The sequence below is a fragment of the Bacillus rossius genome, chromosome 11, assembly GCF_032445375.1.
Source record: "Bacillus rossius redtenbacheri isolate Brsri chromosome 11, Brsri_v3, whole genome shotgun sequence".
Classification (NCBI taxonomy): Eukaryota; Metazoa; Arthropoda; class Insecta; order Phasmatodea; family Bacillidae; genus Bacillus; species Bacillus rossius.
In genome coordinates, this window is record NC_086338.1 from 45,195,212 (window position 1) to 45,216,159 (window position 20,948).

The window sequence follows — 20,948 nt, forward strand, 5'->3', positions numbered from 1 at the left end:
ACTTGTAGACTCGTTCCAACAACACATTGTAATGATGTGTTAACAAAAAAAAAAAAGCGGTATCTCCATAATGAAACGGTGCAATAGAGTGACCATGTGTGGTTTCTCTGGAATACCACGTGGAGGGCACAGTTCTCCCTGCTGTGCGCTGTGAGAACCATGTCTCTGGCGTGCGTAGCTGAGGTCTAATGACCCTCGTCGTTATTTGCCGAGAACCTGCCGTCGGCCGCGCGCGCTTGCGCCTCTATCTGGCGTCCTCTTCCTGGCGGGTGGCAGAGGGGGGAGGGGGGGGAGGGAAGCTATTTATCAGTTCGCGGCGAGGGGCGGGGCACCAGTCGGCGAACGTCTGCCGAGCCCCGCGGACACGACTGTCGCTCTGAGCCCTGCCCGCCCGCCCGCGTCGCTCCCACCGGCCCCATGCTGAAGAAGCCGGGTCGCCGGGCCCTCCTCTGCCTCCTGGCGACGGCCGTGCTGGCGCAAGCACTGGGCCAGGACAGCGCGCGGTGAGTGCCTGCCGTGCTCGAACCCCCCCTCCCTTCCCCACGTCCGTAGCCTCAGGGCGAGGGGTCCCGGGTTCGAGTCCTGGTTCGTAGCTGCGCAAGGAAGCAAAATGTCCAGCAACCACTTTCAAGATTACCGGTTCGCAAACCCCACGCAAGGCAGATGTTTACCGTCGGATGGTATAAATGAAAAAAATTTACTAAAAGGATTGCCCACGATAGAAATTTTTTATCGTACACACGATAACGCAACTTATTGCAGATGTAAACTACTAACGTATTCGGGCTAACCGCACTTTCATCCAGGAACAAACTCGTCCGTAACATTAATTCTGAAATAATGCAATGCGAGTATTGTTCAACTTCCAACTTTATTGCGTTTTGGAAAGCTGTATTTGAAGAGAAGCCCAGGTTAAAAAATTTTTTTCCCCTCTGTTTTATAATTTTAAGTTATAGGGCCGGTGACGTCTTGCGACTTGCGTGCTTTTTTCTATGTTGGTTGCAATGTTGCTTAGTTGCGTTCCTTGCGCAGTTTACGACCCCGGCCTTAATGTTGCTTGGTGGCCGTCATCGCTGATGCATCATGCTAATGTGACAAAGGCCGTGGGGTCCTATCTTATTGACCTGGCATGACTCATGCTTATGAGCTCTGAGTCGGTACCCAAGTGACTGAAGTCCTCTGTAACCTTGGAGGTCTCGTTCGTTGCCTTAGGTTTCTGAGAGTAGCTGTGTGACGAAATAGTTAGTATTTGGAAAAATGATATATATATATATATATATACTCGATGAAAAAATACTTGTCGCATGTAATTTAACTTAGGTTTGCCTGGTTTAACCCCAACATTTTGGCATCAGCCTCACAATAACATATGCATGTGACTGCTGTGAAGACATTCCACACAAAACCACCCATCCTGCGTGCAACTCAGTGTGTTTATAGTTGAGCAAGTGAAACTCCAGCGAGGGTATGGATAATTTTTAGACTGTTCATCGCAAGGGAAAAGCCAGAGGGTGGTTGTTCCTTTCCGAAATTCTGCGGGAGAGTTTCTTTCTGTTTTTGCAGTCATATGTCAAATTAAAAACTATTTATCTAAAACAATATTAAGTGCTACAGATAGGACTCTTTACATCTGACATTCTTCTTTTTGGCACTTTCTTTGGTCTGGCACTCATCGATCCGATCCGCTCACGTTTGGATTTTTTTTTTGTGGGTGGATTGACGGATACAACCTGGTATATAGAGCCAATATTTTATGATATAAAAAAGCTGTTTTTGTCATTTAAAATAGTGGATTTAGTCTTTATTGTCATTAGAAATTAAAACACATGTAATAATAAGTAGTACATAACAAGCACAATTACATTGATTAATTGCTTCAGCAATTTGTGGTAAGACACTTTGATTAAATATTTACACAAAACAATACTACATATACTGATAAGAGTAAGTTCAAGAAAAAACTGCAAAAAATTATAATTAAGAAAAGAAATCAGAATGCATTGTTCAATTCTCAGAATCATCATACTTGTATACAGCTTATTAGCACTTGTTCTAAACATAATTTTACTGTTCATTAATATTACTTTGGTTTTTCCAGTTAAAACTATTATTGTTGAATAATTCTTCAAAACTGTGAACCCGGTATCACCATGGTCCCAAATGTGCCACTGATTGGCCAAAATCAATATGTGTTAATGAATATTTGATGAAACTTGTCAATGAATTGGAACGGATTTAGAGTTTTATTATGTTTTGTTGTAAATTGTTGTTCTTCAGTTTCATTTAGTGATGGTTCAAATCCACTTTTTTTTAAATTTCAAAACACAATTTTGAGTTTGCGTTTTTAAAGCGTGCTTTGAATCCAAATATAGATTGCAAGAGTCAGGAATAAAAATTTGAAATGAACAAAAACAGAAATCTTTGTTTTAAAAAAACATTTAAACCATTACATTTTTAACAATATATATAATTATATGTTATATATAATATAATTTTTTATATATAGACATACATATACATACACAAGTTTAGGATATAAACAACTGGTTTTTATGTCAATTGTTATCTAGTGAAATTTAGTTGAACTTTTTCCTCGAATATGAAATATTTTTAATACTGATGATTGATGTTTTTTGGGGATGCGAAAATGTGAGGATTTTATCAGGATTTATTCTTTTGTTCAACAAAAGAGTTGTCAAATTTAAATATTTATATGAGATAGTGTGAGAGCTTGGGTTTGTTGCAAAATTTCACAGCAGTTTACCTTTTTTTCTTTTGCATGTGCTTACTTTATTAATAATCCAAAAGTTTTAAATATAATTTTGACAGCGTGATTTTTAATAATTCAAGTTTAAAAAGTTTTTTGTAAGTTTATTTTTTATTAGAAAACTTTGTGAAGACATTTACAATTTTTTTTATTACATTTTGATCTCTTCATACTGTCACTCTGTCAGTGACTAACCCAGCCTTGAATTTTGGGAGGGGTGAATGAATAACCGGAGAATTCAAAAATTAAAAAAAAAAAAAAAACTAATGAAAAGGCTATTATGTCCTGTAAAGTTAAAAAAAAAAAAAATTGTACACACTACAGTAGGATTAAAAAAGGTAGAATTTCACATATATACAAAAAAAATCAAACTTACTTAAAAGGTCAGGTGTGATCTAGAGTGATTTTTTGTTGTTATGGCTCCAAATGTTTTTTTTTATTTATGGGGTTCGTCATGAAGTAAAGGGAAAGGCGGGGGGAGGAAAGAGAATCACCTCCATCGCTCCTCCCATAGGCCACCATTGGACTCTATTAAATTTTCGATGAATAATATTAATATGATATTATAGTAGCGCTTTCTATTTTTAGAACAAGAGAACTCGTAAATTTTTTTTGTTTTATCACTTGCATGTATATTTGTTGTTTGTTACCCTCAAACCTTGTAGTGTGTCCAAACTACTGTATTGATTATTTTTTTCTGATGACAGCAGCCATGAAGAAGAGAAAGAAGAGGACAAGAGGGTGTTTGGTGGCGGCAAAGAGCGCAAATACATCTCCCACCCAAAAACATCTGGCCTGCGAGGGCGCTCAAAAGCCAGAAGCGGGCTGAAAACAAGTGGCTCATCATTGATACAGGGTAAGTCTTACAATAGTCATTAAAACAGTTCGTTGTTCAACCCTTTCTCATTTGTTATTAATAGAGACAAGATTCTATGGTTTAATTTTTAATCCAATTTCATTTTTAAAAAATAGAAGATTGTGGTGTTATTTTTTTATTTTTATAAATTCGGTTTTGTAATACTTATTCATTAAAAATAGCGTATGGTTTATATGCAGCATTATAATGATAAAATAATTTATAGTAAACTTATCTAAAAGCGAGCATTTGTAGTTTAAAGATGCACAATCAAAGAAATTGAACTTTTTTTTTCTGGTCCTTGCACTTTGGTACAAATTTTGTCCGGAAATAATGACAGTCCTTGAATTTCAAATGTTAAAATTTTTTTGTTGTGACTTGAATAAAGTTTTGGTTAAATGTTACTTAATTCCACGATATAACTTGTGTATTGACGCCCTTTTCGGTGTTATTTTGTTATCTCAATTCACCATATAATCGGGTCTCCAGCAATTACTTTTAAGCTTTGATCATATGCAGTCAGACTATACGCTTTGAGACTTATCCGCAGAACCTGTAAATCTCATTTTAGTCCCTTGAAATACCAGCAAAAATTGAAGAAATGGCAGTGAAAGTTAGTGAGAAATATTTTTTTTTCTGGCTAACAGTAATTAATTATGTATGTTATATTTCAGATACTCATAATTACAATGTCTGTGTGTAAAGAAATCCAAAATGTATCGAGTACTTCAGTTAGGATTTTTTGTGAATTCAGTAATGCCACCCACCTTGTAAACATGTTTGCTCATGAATTCGGGGCACATTCCTTGTGATGCGTGACTAAAGTTAATGTTTAATAACTGAAGGTATCATTTATTTTCTTGCCATTGCAATTGGACGTCTCTTTGGCTGTTTGCTACAAGTTTAACACTACTCAGTGTTCATTTTTCCAATGGCATGGGGCAATTAATTGTATTGATAAGCTTTTAAATATGTATCAGTTTGTTTGGTAAAAATAGTGAAGGTTTTTTTTTTGTAAGAAGTTACTAAACGACTAAATATTTTAAGTGTGAAATCAAATACACTATTAATTAATTTTTAGACCTATGTAACATGACCCCAGTATTACCCACGCACAGCATGGGGGGGGCTTAGTTTATGTGATGCACTGATGCTTTTGTATAGCATGAAGGACATATTTGAGTAGTATCCTAACATATTTTGCTTTTAATATTTTGTGTTTTTGCACGTGTAATTTAATAAATTATAATATAACCATTTTTAAATATTCAAAAAGAGGTTTTCTACTACAGAGGTCCTTCTTTAATGGTTTGTATGAACTTACAGGCATATTTTTATATATATCGTATTTACAGAAATCATGAAATAATGTAGTATACAGCTTTTGATTAATTATTTTTCTTTAAACTCTTTTTATTTTTAGGTAGTCATTAATAAAATCAATAAAAATTGCATTTTACCAATACCCTGATCAGCTTAGGTTAATATGTTTTTTTAATTTTAATCATCTATTGCACAAAGTGAGTTTGGGTTTATTTTAGTACAAGGAAGCACGCTATAGATATGTCGATGAGGGACAGAAAATAATTCTGCTGTTCATAAGGCTAAAAATTAAAAATTAAAAATAATAAAAAGTTGAAGGTACACTACAAAAATGTGAAAGTGTACCTAAATGTAAAACAAAATTGTGTTTTTCAGCATAAAGATTTACCAAGGGGATAAATTATTTTTGAAGTTTAGTTCTGTAAGGTTTTCGCTTTGCTTTCCGTCGTGCGGGACGACACGACGTAACTAAAAATAGAATCTATATCTGGCGGGCCGTCGGGGTGCGTATTTCGTCGTGTTGACGTCACGGTGACCTTGTATTTCATTGGCCACTGAGCGTGTGGGGCCTGTCGTGGCCATGGCTGATTCCTTCTCCAGTTTTAGTGAACGGTGATGATCTCACTGTTGATGGAATAAAAAGCCCAAATGAATTAAAAATAAAAATCAGTACAGTTCCACAGCCTTCACTTTTTAATAGGGTGTTCCTGCACACAGGGAAAACTCAGGGAACGAAAAGGGTTCTTGAAAACCCGGAAAACACATTGAAACTGACAATATCGTAGTTATAACTCAGTACCAGTAATTTTCACATCATGCAGTATCTAAATGTCATAAATTCGTGCGTTGTAAATATTTTGTGTTTGATTATTACATATTAACATTAACTAACCTTAGGGAATACAAAGAACTGTACATTAATTTGAAGCAAAATAAAATATTGACAGGTATAGTCATTCATTATCTTGAGCTCACTCAATAATTAATTTTTTTCAAAATTTTATGAAACAAATATAAATTTAATTTTTTTTCCTTCAGAAAACTAATATATATATTTTTATTGTTTATGAAAAAAGTAACATTGCAAACTATGTATTGTGCTGGAAAACACTTTATAGTCGATTATGCATCTTGATAATAAAGTGTATTGTATTTTTAATGTATCTTGCCAGATAGGGACAAATGATAGGTGGGAGAGTAAATACAGGGAGAACTCAGGAAAACTGGCTGAAGCAAGAATGTGAGATCCCTGAAAGGGCATATCCAGGATCTTATGACTTCTCACTGAAGACAGAGTGTCTTTAGTTTCTTTCAAAGTGTCTAATGTACCAACAACCAATGTGTTAGCAACTTTTTCAGAAAAGTTTTATTTGTATATATTTTTTCTGTTTGATTGTTTTTTTCCTCACTTCAGAAGGAGGGTAGCTGCTCTGGATACACCTTTGATTGTAGATGTAAACTAGGGATGGACCAATCAAACCCTCAAATACCATCAGCTCCTTAGTATTCGAAGGATTCGACATTTGAGGAAAACGATTCAAAGAAAATTGCTAGAGGAAATAAAGTAAATTAAAAATATCAACACTGATAATCTCTGAAGTTTAGTAGGGCAGTATATTTTTTTCATACCTATCCTGTAACCAATCCCCAAGATATTGTACTTTTATGTAATTATATAAATAAATATGTATTGATTCGTGAATAAAATATTTAAAGGGTTAAATGTTTGAACACCATAGTTAATATTTTTAATTTATTATACATTTTATTTTTTTTTATTTTGGACCCTTGGATTTAGATTTGGATTCGAGGGGTGTGTACATTTTTGGATTTGAATTCGAGATTCAGATTCGAGGAAATTGGGATTTGACCCAGCACTAATACAAACACATAGCTCGTTACGGGACTCACGTGGCATGTACGGGAGGGAGGTCATGGGTGGGGTCAGCGAACTGTTCCCGGAAGACATGCCGTACCGTTTGTATCTTTTCAGGAGGGGAAATGTGAGTGTCTGAGAGGAAGTGATGGGACAGATTCTGGGCATATACAGGCATGGCGAAAGAGATAGCGAGGAACGGTTGTTCCAACGCAAATAGCTCTCAGTATGCTGATAGAAAGTAGTACATCTTAACATCGTGGGCTGTTGAGAACTGGGCAACAATTTGAGGCAATACTTTGAACCTTACGAGAATCTTTCTAATTCACGTAGCCTTTCAACTGATCCCCTATATTATCATTATATAATCATAAGCACATTAACTGTTAACACATACTTTCATATCTCACTTACTTGAGGGGTGTGTATACTGCTACCGTAGATTTTTAAAATAACTTGTCACAATTTTCAGTGAAGATTTTTTTTTACATGCCACGGCTCAATGAGCATAACTTCTTTTGAAGTCGATTTCCATGGTCTTTTAGAGGATTCTGTGAATCAATCAGTTCCTCTAAGTGAAACCTGTTAATTAATTTCAGTGTGTTACATTAGTGTGTAACTTGAAAATATACAGTTTATCACATTAATATATATTAATTAATATTAGTGCTGAGTCAGATCCCAATTTTCTCTATTTTGAATCTTGAATTCAAATCCCTAAGGGTACTACGAATATACCTCTCAAATCGAAAGCTAGGTCTCAAGGGTCCAAAATAAAATAATGTACAAGAAATTAATATAATATTAACACTATGTGTGTTGAAACATTTAACCCTTTAAATGTTTTATTCATGAACTAAGTTTCCAGAATCAATAAATATTGTAATTTTATTTATATAATTACATGTTGAAAGTTCAAGATCTTGGGGAATGGTAGCAGAATAGGTCTTAACAGGTATTCTCGAATATTTTTCTTTGAATATATTTCTTCAAATATTGTGTCCTTGGAATATTAAGGATTTGATGGTATTTGAGGACTCGAGGATTTAATTGGCCCATCACTAATAATTAATATCAATCCCATTATCAAGCATGTAATGCGTGGGACGTCTGATACTTGTTTCATGTGTGAGGTGCTGGCTGGTAGGTTTGTAACTACTTGCTGATGTGGTATCTACCTACATGGATGCTTCCTGTAGGTGGTGCCCTCCTTTGCGTAGTGCAGACTTGCTTGCCGTGACTATGCAGTGACTACATGTCTTGTGTGTTTGTACATTTGTGTTTTTGTAATTATTGTCTTTTGTATTTAGTTTTTTCGTGCCCACCATAAAAGTGTCATAACTATCAGTGGGCATGTCACAAATCTGAAATAAATAAATAAATAAATAAATAAATAAATAAACTGTAGAAGGGTATGCGTCCTTTCTTGTTCTCTTACGTTTCCTAGTTTGAACACGTTTCTGTTTTCTTAATCGGAGTCAAGTGTTTTCTGCGAGTGCTGATAACAAGAGCTATAAAACTCGGCGTGCCCCGTTGGTGCAGGACAGATATCGCTCGAGCGCAGGAAGTGATAGCGTGTAGTCCCTCTCTGTGGCAGGATGGTATCTGCCTGCCTTCCTGTGCGGTCGGACTATCTCGGGGCCAGGCTTGGCGAGGAAATGGCGCCCGGTGCAGGATACTGCAAGTCTTGCAAGTTACAGGACTTCACACACACGCACACACACACACACACAGGTCCAGATGCACACCGACAGTTGGAGGAGATCTTTCGAGATGGGCACCACGTACAGACAGTCAAACAAATACCTGCAGGAAACATGAATGCACAGGGGACACTGCGAACAGGCAGGCACCGCATGCAGATAGGCACCACCTACAAGCAGGTGTTACAATATACAGGAATGGCACTGCATCGCAAAATACATCGAAAACAATTATAGACAAATATATATGATGAAAAAAAAAAGGATGACATGATAATAATGACACAATGCAAAATAAAAATTGGCTTGAAGTTTTTTAATTTTTTTTTTTTTTGTGGTTGGCTCTCGCTATTTTTAAAGATTGGTGACACCTATTCAGGGCTGTCCACGTTTGACTCCTGACAGGTCCGGTGTAGCTTCTTGCGGGTCGGAAATGTAGGAAATGGTTGGTGGGTTTTCCAGGGGTGCTCCCAGTGTACTCACCAATGAATTCCGTCTTTTGATCCATCTTAGGGCTTCGTTTCTTACCACTTTGCAGCGTGGATGACTGGTGAATGATGCCTTGCCGCTTGCGTCACCCATAATTCAAACTCACGGGCTCGGTCTCATTTGCCATGTTGGCAGTGCTGCCAAGTATCACAGATTTCCCGTGATTATTACCGATTTAGATGTCGACTTAACGGAATCATGGAATGTTAAATGTTTACTACGGAAGCAGAAAAACCTAATGACTCATGTGAAATATATCATTGTTTCATACAATAAATTTTGCTGAAGTAGCTCATATAATAAGATGGTAAACTTTTTTTTTTCTTTTTTCAAATTTTCAACATAACTATAGGTCGTGAAACTTACTTTAGCTTTTTAAATATCAAGTGGTTTGCTAACCTGTGCATTTTAAAAGAGCTATTAGAATAAATTTTTTAACTAATAGTAATGACAAAAAAATGTTATAACCAAATCAGTGTGTAGGACAGAGCCTTAATAAGTCATTGACAAAATTGGTCTGTTATCATAAAAGCCAGGAAATGGCTGTCTTATAAATACATTTTTCATTTTGTCAAGATGGAATAATTGTTACTGATACATTTTTTTTGAGGTGCCCAACATATATTTAATACTCTTAAAAAAATGCAAGGATTGTTTCAAATGGAAGCTGAGATTATGATTTTTTTTCAATGTATAATACATGTGTGTACATGTACGGATTACTCATTTTAATCATTTAATTATCATAGTTTAGAAACTTTTTTTGCTGTGTTAAAATATTCACAATAATACTCATATTATAGGAATATTGGTTTTAATTTTTAATAAACTACAGTAGGTTGTGAGTTTTCTTGGCTTTAGGTTTTATACTGTGTCAAAAGTGAAGAATTTACCAACATTTCAGTTGACTATGCAGTCTCCATCATTGGGGTAACAGTCTCCTACTAGTGACCAAAATGTTTTTGTACTCTATACTGTTGATGCGGCTAAAACCCAGAAGCTTAGAAACCTCATAAAAAGGCCATAAAAGCCTGCAATTCTTGTAACTGCTGGTTATTTGAAAATATTATTTGAAAAATATTTCCTTCGATTGTGTCTTTGTGAACATGTGTGTTTTATTTTTCTTGCTTACAGGTTGCCCGCGCCCAGAGGCGCCAGTGAATGCAAAACTTTCCTGCACAGCCATCAGGTAAAATCGGAGAGAAAATGCTTATAATATGTATTATCCGTAGAATTTAAAAGCATTAAGACGGAATTACATTAGCCCGTCGCCTACGTTTGTCCGTCACTCTTTCGTCCGTCAACGCCACACATCTACAACTTGACCTCATCCGTCAGAATATTTTCCCAAATAAATGCTGCCAATAATCCATGTTTTTTCTCTTCGGGATTTATTTAGATGTTATTTACTATTAATGTCGTGTATGCAAGTATTTTATTAGCATTCCCTTGGAAAAATTTCTGAGTCGTGATTAAATTGTTTGGACAATAGTTTTAGGAACCTCATTGTTATTATATAAAACATCTGAACAACCTATACAGACACCACAGGCCTGTATTCAGGTAAAAATTAGCTGCCGCGGCCAAAACCATAGATCTGTCAAAAGTTAGAGCTTGACAATGCAAATCTGTAGGATTCGCAAGTAAAGTCTACGGAAAATTTTCGGGTGAGGGAGGGGAAGGGGGGCATAAGGTCAGATAGTTTTGTGCATGGGTTTTAACTGACACAAATCATCGCTAGATAGTAGGGTGATTGTATTTTTGTATGTTGTATACTGCCCATATTTTGGTCTTTATGCATGCAATAACCAGAAAACTTTAAAATATGCGGAAAGTTCTCCTTAAAACATAGTTTTGATGTTTATGTTAATAAACCCTGTTTCACAGTCACCACAATGTTACCAGTGCAAATAGGCCCCCTCAGTGAGTGGCTTCTTAATTTTTTTGGGGGGGGGGGGGGGTACCTGCCCTGCCTCCCTTCCCCAAGATCTACACTCATGTAAGGTTCCATCTCACATTTCATGGGTAAATTTCTGTAATGATATATTGAAGAAAACAGATGCATATCTGCACTTTTTCCTTTCTCTAGAGCATATTGCAACTTATTTCAATAATATTGTATGGATTATTACTTTTTCTATGGTATTCCTGTTAAAACTCTATAGACACTCCATAATCCTTCATGGCGCTGGTCCCGCATGTGACGGAATTAATGCCGATCACTGTACCACGCAGGTTAAAAACTGAATTTCTTTCATATCAAATGCAAAGTCTTTTAAGAAAAATTGTTTTCAAGGGTGTAACTGAACTTATTTTTAATTACGTAGTTTGTTGATTGGCTTGAAGTACTTTACAGAGCATCAAGCCAGAGAAGCAGTTTTCCAAGTTTTGTGGAGCCTGCTGTTATCTTGGTTGTCCTGTAACCTGTAGCTCAGGCGTGTATGTATGTAGCTTTTAAATTGTAGCACTTGAAATAGGCAGCTTGCATTTAATTAATTATGTATGTATCACCAGGACACATTTGATTGTTTTATCGTAATATACCGTAAATACTTTCTTTATTAATATACAGATTTTATAAAAAATAAAAAAGTTTTGACTTGTTAAAACAAAATTAATATGAACATAAAGTATTCAAAAATTTTATAATTTTTTAAAAATATTTTGACCCTATGAAAAGCAACACACTAATGTTATTTATCTGCACAGCACAATAATAGCAAACATAAGTACCGTTGTTAGTCACTCTTATACCTTTCATAACTGGGTACAAGATTATAAAACCAGAAATAACGCAGCGAAGCGTGAACGAAGCCCATGTGCGAAAAATGAACAACAGCAAACACCTACTAAATCTCATGTGTTTTTGGAAATGGGATTGACACCTAAGAGCAGTGGCGTAGCCATGATTTGTGTATGGGGGGGGGGGGGGGGTGCTGTTAAGAAGCATGCAGTCCCCTCCCCCCCCCCCCGTATTAAAGCAGGGGGGGGGGGGGTTCCGGGGGATCCTCCCCTGGGGAAAATTTGGATTTTAAAAGGTGTAAAATAGTGCTATTTTAGCAGTTCTCGGTACTTAGATTTAAAATATTGTGTTGGTGAAAATTTTTTTATTAATTTTTAATATGAAATTTGTTTCAGTGATGATAAGAAATTAATTAAAGATTTGGTGCTAGGGGGGGGGGGGGTGTTTGAACCCCTAACCCCCCCCCCCCCCGGCTATGGATTGAGACCCATGAAGCATTGTCGTTGCGAGCAGGGGCGTAGCCAGGGGGGGGGGGTTTAGGGGTTCAACCCCCTCCCCCTAGCCACAAATCTTTAATTAATTTGTTATTCATCACTCAAACAAATTTCATATTAAAATTAATAAAATTTTTACCATTACAATATTTAAATTTAAGTACCGAAAACTGCTAAAATAGCACTATTTTACACCTTAAAATCCAAATTTTCCCGGGGGAGGACCCCCGGACCCCCGCTTTAATATAGGGGGGGGGGGGGGGGGGCGGCGCATGCTTTTTAACACCCCCCCATACACAAATCCTGGTTACGCCACTGGTTGCGAGGGAGTCATTCGAGCGGTTGCGTGTCGGTTCTGTTCCAGCGGCTGCTCCGTGACGTGCTTCCAGGGCTACAAGCTGCCCAACGGCAGCACGAGACTGTCGCTGGCGTGCGAGCAGGGCCAGTGGGAGGTGCGCGGCACCGAGTGGGACCGCGTTCCCCCGTGCGAGCGTGAGTCGAGAACCCGTTCGCGCTAGTTCCGCAGCGCGCTTATTCATCGTCACAAACTGGAAAACATATGCTCTTTATTTGTATTGAAAACTGAATCAATAAGTTTAGTTTTCTGAATGTTTACTTATAATTAATTAGCCAAGAAAAATTATGTCATTACGTGCGTGCCAAATTTTGTTGGTTCTATTTAATATGGCAAACATGTGGTTTCCCTTCCTTTTTATGATTACTGTATGCTTTATTTAATCATTCTGAAGAAGTATAACATCTGATGTGCGTACGTAAGTATACACGTGCTTCTCAAAGTGGGTTCGACGCCGTGCAAATGGCGCCGGCGGCAGGACGACGTTGACCCGTGCCGTGTGTGTGCTTGCCGGCAGCCATCTGCGACCCGGGGTGCCAGAACAGTGGCATCTGCACGGCGCCGGACCGGTGCGACTGCCCGGAGAACTACGGCGGGCCGCAGTGCCAGTACCAGATCAGCCCCTGCCTCAACTTCCCCCGTCTCCCGGACAACGTGCGCAGGACGTGCTCATCCAGGTGGGGTCTCGTGTATAGGGGCGACTGAATCCTGATGGGCTGCCCTTCCGAGGGGCAACAATTCAGACAACCTTTCAAAAAAACCACTGTCAGAAAAATCCTGATGGGCTGCCCATCCAAGGGGCAGCAATTCAGACAACCTTTCAAAAACACCACTGTGAGAAAAAATTCCTGTTGGGCTGCCCATCTGAGGGGCAACAATTCAGACAACCTTTCAAAAACACCACTGTGAGAAAAAATTCCTGATGGGCTGCCCTTCCGATGGGCAAGTTTTCAGGATTATTTAAACATAAAGAAACATGTTTTCAGAAATTGGATGGGCTGCCCTTCCAGTCGCTGTACAAACAAAACCATTGCCAGAAAAATCCTGAAGGGCTGCCCATCCAATGGGCAACAATTCAGCTTGACCCATATACACACATATAAATGCATATACACATATTTGGATATACATATATAAACACACACATATATATGTATATGCATAAACACATATGTACACAAATACACATATAATGCATACACACATATATTTGCACATAAATTTATATGCATAGACACACACACACATATATATATGCTTGTACACATTTATATACATATTTATGCATATACACATTTATATACATATTATATAATATAAATATGCATTTGGGAATTGATCCCAACGTGCTGGCATTACCCCGATTAATGGGCATGAAGTTGGTATGGAGGTCCAATTGCCTTAAGTCCCTTTGCATAACCACGTGAAACAAAACCTCATACATAATTCATATACAAACAAACAAGCCGACAACTGGTGTGTCCGAGCGAAAGACCTGTATCTCTGGCCTGCCAGGAGTGCTAGTGAGAGGAGGGGAATTGAGGTTGCTTAAGCTTCTAATGTAGACTCTTTATGTTATACAGGCTGTTTTTTTTGTCTTTTGCTTATCATTTTCCCTCGTTACTGTCAACATTGACACAGGGGTATGTTCATAAATAATACTCCAACACGAACAAACACTTTTGCTAGAATTATTGAATATTTTGTAATTACAGGAGAGTCTTTCCGACATCAACCCCCCCCCCCCCCTCAAAAAAAAAACCCCTCATCAAAAATTTTTTTAAATATTATTTCAGGATTGTACTTTTTAAGTACTGTATTTAACTTCAGACAGCTCATCTATCACTTAATTTTTTTCTGTAGGTTTGTTGTAAAACATGATTAATAGGTTCGTAATAGGTGCGGTTATAACACAGTTTCACTTTTAATATTCTTTTTTTTAAGACTACCTATAATATTTCTAAAACAAATTATTCCAGATCTATGTATTAGTCTTGTCAAGAACTTCAAATTAATATTGGCGTAAAAAAAAATAAAGGTTTCAATCCAGCCATTTATGTTCATGGAATCATTTACTAGAAAAATCACATTTATCCACTATTACAAAAGCATTTATGAATATTTTAATTTATTGGCATAAAAAATAAAGGTTTGAGTCCAGCCATTATGTTCATGGAACCATTTACTAGAAAAATCACATTTATCCACTATTACAAAAGCATTTATGAATATTTTAATTTATTGGCATAAAAAATAAAGGTTTGAGTCCAGCCATTTATGTTCATATGGAATCGTTTACTAGAAAAATCACATTTATCCACTATTACAAAAGCATCTATGAATATTTTAATTTAATTTGAACATTATATTGTTCTTTGAAATTTATGTAGCGAGTGATCGTCATGGCGTCGTGCGTGTGTTTGCAGGACCTGTACCCTGTCCTGCATCGACGAACATCACCGCTTCCCGGACGGCTCCTCCGTGACCAACATGTTGTGCAAGGACGGTGTCTGGACTCCCGCTCGCCCGGACTGGGTTTCGGTGCCCTCTTGCAAACGTAATTCACGATTGTGCCTGCATGGCTTGCTCCTTTTAGTACACAATTAATGGTCCGAAAGGGGCCACATTGGCTGAAGGAATTTTGGGTGGGTGGAAAGAAATGCCATAGCTTGGGACCTTTGCAGTCTGCGCGTTGGTAATTCAGTGCTGCTGAATATCACGGATTTGCCGTGATTGTTACTAATTCAGACATCGAGTTACAGAAGAGTGTTATTTACTATTATGACAGAAGTTGTAAAACTTAACGGCTTGTCTGAAATATTGTGTGTGTCAGCATTTTTTTTACGACAAATCTCTCTCAGGTAGCTTATGTTACTCAACGTAATAAGGTAAATTTTTGTGTCAAGTGCTCAAAATGAAAATAAATCCTGAAACTTAGTATTTCAGCCTTTTTAAATATCAATTTAGTTTGCAAACCTGTTAGGTTTTAGGTTTTTTACTGTGTAGCAATGAGGGGTATGTTATTTTTTGTAAAGTCTAGTATTTGGCAAAAACTGTATACCGCATTCGTTTTACGCGTGTTTTATTGTGTGCATAAATTTTATTACTGATGGATGAGCCTGGATGTTGGCAGCAATGGCAATTTTATCCACCTCTGGATTTTTTTTTGTAATCAGGCAACCAGTCAACAAATAGAAACTAAAGGAAAGAAAGTATAATATACTTTAAAACTATAACAAAATATATAGGCATTTAAATAAGAAGTTTCTGTTTTGTGGCCTGAGCCTTACAGAGGTCACCACCTCGGCCATTTGCCACTCGATGTGTGTTATGCGTCAGGTCTGTACGGTGCAACCTTCCTTAATGGGGCGTCGGGACAGTAAGGTCCAACTTGCGTGCAGCCGTGTGCACCGGCTGCTTCGTGTGCTCTCTGCGACTTCCCGCCCCAGCTTTCATGAGTCCTGCAGGCTCCAAGGGTGTTTTACCATGTAGACGCCTGTGCCCAGTCTTAGGAGTATCCGTGATGTGATTTTAGTTTAATTCATATGCTTTAGTGATTGATATCGAATATGGGTCAATGCAGTTAAAATCATTCATTAATTGTGAATATTAGTTGATAGAATTTGTGTTCATAAACTTTTTCAAGTGTATTTGAAGAGTACCTAATTATATAAGTGAGGTTATATTTTTCCATAGGTATAATTCATTTATATTGTAAATTATAACTTATTATGTTATTACTTTATTATGTCAAAAAAAAGATTAATATTTTTAATTAGAATATGTAGTCATGATATTTACTATTTTTCATTATTATTTAAAAATTTATCTAGTATATTTTACTAAATTAAATAATTAATATTATACACATGTTTATATTAATATTCAACAATAAGTATTTATTTAAAAAAATGAATTTGATTTAATTTATACTTTATTAACCATAATTATGATATTACTCCAGTTCTTTTATAATTTTAATTATATTAATTTTTTTTCATGCAAAATTAGTGTTAGTTTTTTTGTCACGCCAAGTAAGAATAACTTCTAACACCCGTAAATGTAATTTGTTTTTTAAATTGTGAGGCTTATAAGTTGTACATGTAATAATATTGTGGGGGCAGACAAAATTACTTGTCTCTGGATGTTTGATTTCTCTCCACGGTCCTGCTGCAACATCCATTTGGCTTCGATTCGAGCTCAGATTTGTTGTGATTGGAACGTTCGTCATTTTCATCGATAGACGAGACTTATGACCGCAGCACAGCCCTGCCTTTTTTTTTTTTTTTTTTTTTTTTTTTTTTTTAACTACTTAGATTTCACTTGTGTAGTGCTGAACCACAGAGCTGTTTCAGTCTTTGTAACATCTTCCCTCTGTCCAGCGACTTGCGAGCCGCCGTGCGAGAACGGAGGAGAGTGCCTGTCGCACAACTTGTGCGAGTGCCCGCAGGACTTCCGCGGCCCTCAGTGCCAGTACGGTGAGTAGTCTGCTGTCGTGGCCAGTCATGCTTACTCGTGATTTTTAAATCAGTGATTTCCTCCATCCAAGGGCTCGTTCTCAATAAACGTACGAGGGTCAATCAAAAATAATTGGAATTTTTGAAGTGAAAACTTTGTTAGTCACGTTGAGCGGTTTTTTGGTATGGACAAAACTTATGGGTTCACGTCACCTACATGCTAGTGATATAATACCTAAATAATTTTTTAAGTTTATTTGATGTAGAAATGATGTCATATTACAATATAAAAGCAAAGTTTTAAGTTTTCACTTCTATCGACAGTTCCCATGACTGCCTTTTTTTTTTAAATACAGATTTAGTGGTGATTTATGAAAATACAAATGAAATGCCTTATTTCAACAGAAATACATTTTCTCCTTTGGATAGGAAACATTTGGATCCCTTTATGAAAAAAAAAAAAAAAAAAAGATGGATGTCCCGATAGCCAATTGCACACTTACTGTTCGACCGCAGCGTCGTCTTCAAATCTTTCCCCTTCCTTAATGCCTCGTTCAGTGGGACCTTCCACAAGCTCACGCATATATATTTAATTTATTTGACATAACCGAACCAAAACGTACTCTACACCAGTGACCGGGCTAACCATTTCCTGCTTGCGACGTCACGAACACGGCGTGAACGCGCGCGGGGGGGGGGGAACGGTTGTTCCAGACAAGGGCCGGTGCACGATGGACAAGCTGAGGCAGGCGTTCAACGGGGGGATGTCGTGCGCGGGCTCGATGGACCAGCTCTCGTGCTCGCTGTCGTGTCCCGTCGGCACGGTGTTCGAGCAGCCCCCGGCCTCGCAGTACACCTGCCTCTTCTCCGAGGGCGTGTTCCGGCCGCAGCCCCCTCGCTGCATCGCAGGTGCGCGGGGAACTCTCGCACCAGCACTTCCATAACTGCTTTCAAACAGTTTTTAATGTCGTGAATGAATAGTATAAATCGATGGCTTGGAATGAAAACCTCGTATCTCGTAAAATGCAAATTTTACAGCAGAGACAAAAAAAACAGTGCTACTGATATACATGTTTTTCTTTTTTTTTTCCCCCGATAGAAGGCAGTAGGATGCACATTTTATTTCTTTCAGCCGAACATTTTGTTAGGTACGATGTTTTCCAGCCAAAAACATTAAAAAAAAAGTATTTTCGTCGTCCAAAAATTGAGATACGAGGTTTTCATTTAAAGCCATCGAAATATGCTCATCACTGACTCTCTGACTCCGTAACGCTGTACGAATCCTTTTTTCATGAGCTTACAAGTGTAACAACTTCAATGCTCTTTTCTAACTTGTTCCTCCTAACATTGCTGCCGTAGTGCAGAGATTATCAGAAAGAGGGAATAGTGTTGTATTTTGACGAGGCCAATAGTTTCAGCATTTTTCAGTGGTAAAGTAGCGAGCCGTGGCAAGGTTTGCCAACGTTTCGGCCACATACGTCTGTTTAATGCGATTCAAGTTTCTGGCCTCCACTCAGAAAATATCAATCTACCAACCACTGTTGTGTAAATTTTCCAGTGCTAGTGATAGGATTAAATTGACCGCGAATAGATGTTAGGGCACATTTTAATTGTATTATGCTAATGATGTTGCGAACTATATTCAATTGAGCACCTTCAGACGAATCGCACCCCCAATATGGTGTAGTTATATTGAATCGAGTCCATTGCAAGGAAGATTATTGAATGACCAGAAACAATTAACACTCATGTAGTTTTTTAAGAGGTTCTTCATTAAAAACTTTTTTTCATTAAATATTTATTAAAAACTCAATTTTTTTAATATTTTAAAAATTAAAATAAATTGAATTTTTAATAAATATTTTGTTTACATTAAATTGTTTGTTATATTCATAATTTTTCAATGGGTAACTTAGGCCCCTTACAACTAACAAGTGTATCAATATTATCTGTTATGTTCTTTGAATGATTCTTGCAATGGAGAAGATTGATTTTAAACATATTTTTGGACATACGCCATTGATATTTTACACTGTGTGTCACAGAAAAAATCCAAAGAACAGACAACAAAAAGATGAGTACACAAACACACATTACAGAAACCAAGCCAAAATCAGGCAATGTCAAATGCATAGAAAGCATAAAGAATTCCATGGAAATAATTATTCATAAATATCACAACACAGACGGACACAGTGTTGCTTTATTTTAGTGTTTATGTGTTCATTTTTTGTAGGTTCGTTCTGCAGGTTTTCTCTATTACACACACACACACACTGTGTAAACTAGCAATGCAGCACATCCTACGTAATTTTTTTGAAATGATATATTGTTTAGTGTTGAAAATTTGACCGTGTAAAGGCTGACATCACACATTAATAGCTTTACAAAGCCCACAAAATAGCGTCTGTTCACAGTGCACAGCGAAACCTCATTAATAAAAACCTTAGGAAACGTAAATTACCCACTTTGTAATGAGATTTGTGATAACCATACTTTCCCATGTTGTACATACATAATTTCTAAATTAGGTCAGAACAAGAAAAAAAGTGCATTCTTATAATACTGTTCACTACAAACCTGAATAAGAGCATTCTCTTAAGTAAAAACATGGTTGGCCTACATAAAAGTTAACCCAAAATTATTTATAATTTTGAATGGTATGTTGCTAAAACTTATTACTTATCTAATAGATCACTGAGAAGATTCAGGTAGGTAAGAAAAAAAAAACCATTTGTTTTGCTTCTCATTTTTTGAAAACACACTTTGGTCAGAGCCACACAACTGGTCAAAGACGTTTTTTGTTTCAGTGTCAGTTTTGCAGGAAGGTGGAAACTGAGGAAAAACTATTAAACTCATCTAATAAATGTATTCTCTTCAACATATTCTTTCACTTTACATTAAAGAAAAATTTAATGTACAATAACTTACTAATATACCATCAATATTCAAGCCACAAAATTACTTTTGGGTTTAATCCTGAAAATGAATTCAACACTAAACACCATTGACTTCACAGGGGAAGCTATTTTTAGCAGCCAGTCGCTAAAAGCTCCAGTTATCCCATTAAGTTATATACTGTGCCTTAGGCCTGTGCAAAGATTCGCCTACACGAATAAATCAAAGCTCTTTTTAATATTTGTTTTGACTTTGCCAGGAAATTCGCTATTCGTTTTATTTGAAACCTTGGTTGTGATGCAAAGCTTCATGTCTGATACGAAGCTTCACATTTTTTCAAAGCTTTAAAAATTGGAAGCCTAGATTCACTCCTAAAAATATGAATTTTTTTTTTGTTGTTGTGTATGTTTTTCTTGAATAAAATTGGTTACTTTTAGAACTTTAAAGGTGGCACTCTGTCCAGTTTTTTCGAATGCTCAATGTTTATATTATGCATGGTTGTATAATAATTTTTATTGAAGGATGTTATATTTAGGGCCCAATTAGTTAATCACTTAATCAGTTAAAACATTACAAACGTTAAACAATTTTTTTTTACTTCAGTGATGTATTTTATAAAATAAGTTTAATACAGCTTCGCCGACAACAGTATTCATGATTCGATTAGACTTCGCTAATATTTAAAACATTTAATTTGATATTCCGTTTTGCATCAAAAAAATAGTATTCGCCAAGGCCTACTGTGCCTTAACAAAACCAAATTTTAAAAATCAAACAATAGAATGTTGTCATTGCCTAAAAATTGTTGAAACCAAGATGGAGCCTTTCGGTTCCTGTGTCTCCTTCTGGAGGCTCCGCTTCACCTGAGTGTTGGATTGTTTCATTTTCATGTCTTGTCCAGCTGTACAGATATGTATTACTATAAAAATATTGCAAATTACTATTTGTTGTATTTTTTGCACCAGATTTTTTTTTTTAAATTATGTA

General features: G+C 36.7%; 1 protein-coding gene across 4 annotated transcripts in view; it reads left to right on the forward strand.

Annotated features, from left to right (window-relative positions):
• The first annotated feature begins 321 nt into the window (after positions 1-321).
• LOC134536901 (hemocytin) overlaps positions 322-20,948 on the forward strand; it is a 154,636-nt gene continuing 134,009 nt past the window's right edge. For 3 of the 4 annotated variants that reach the window (XM_063376975.1, XM_063376978.1, XM_063376977.1), the window contains exons 1-8: positions 322-503; positions 3,475-3,623; positions 10,149-10,203; positions 12,616-12,743; positions 13,124-13,283; positions 15,033-15,163; positions 16,989-17,084; positions 17,778-17,972. In XM_063376975.1, coding sequence (XP_063233045.1) covers positions 418-503; positions 3,475-3,623; positions 10,149-10,203; positions 12,616-12,743; positions 13,124-13,283; positions 15,033-15,163; positions 16,989-17,084; positions 17,778-17,972 — 1,000 coding nt within the window. In that variant the 5' untranslated portion in view covers positions 322-417. The remainder of the gene's footprint in view (positions 504-3,474; positions 3,624-10,148; positions 10,204-12,615; positions 12,744-13,123; positions 13,284-15,032; positions 15,164-16,988; positions 17,085-17,777; positions 17,973-20,948) is intronic. The other variant, XM_063376976.1, reaches the window with a different exon arrangement.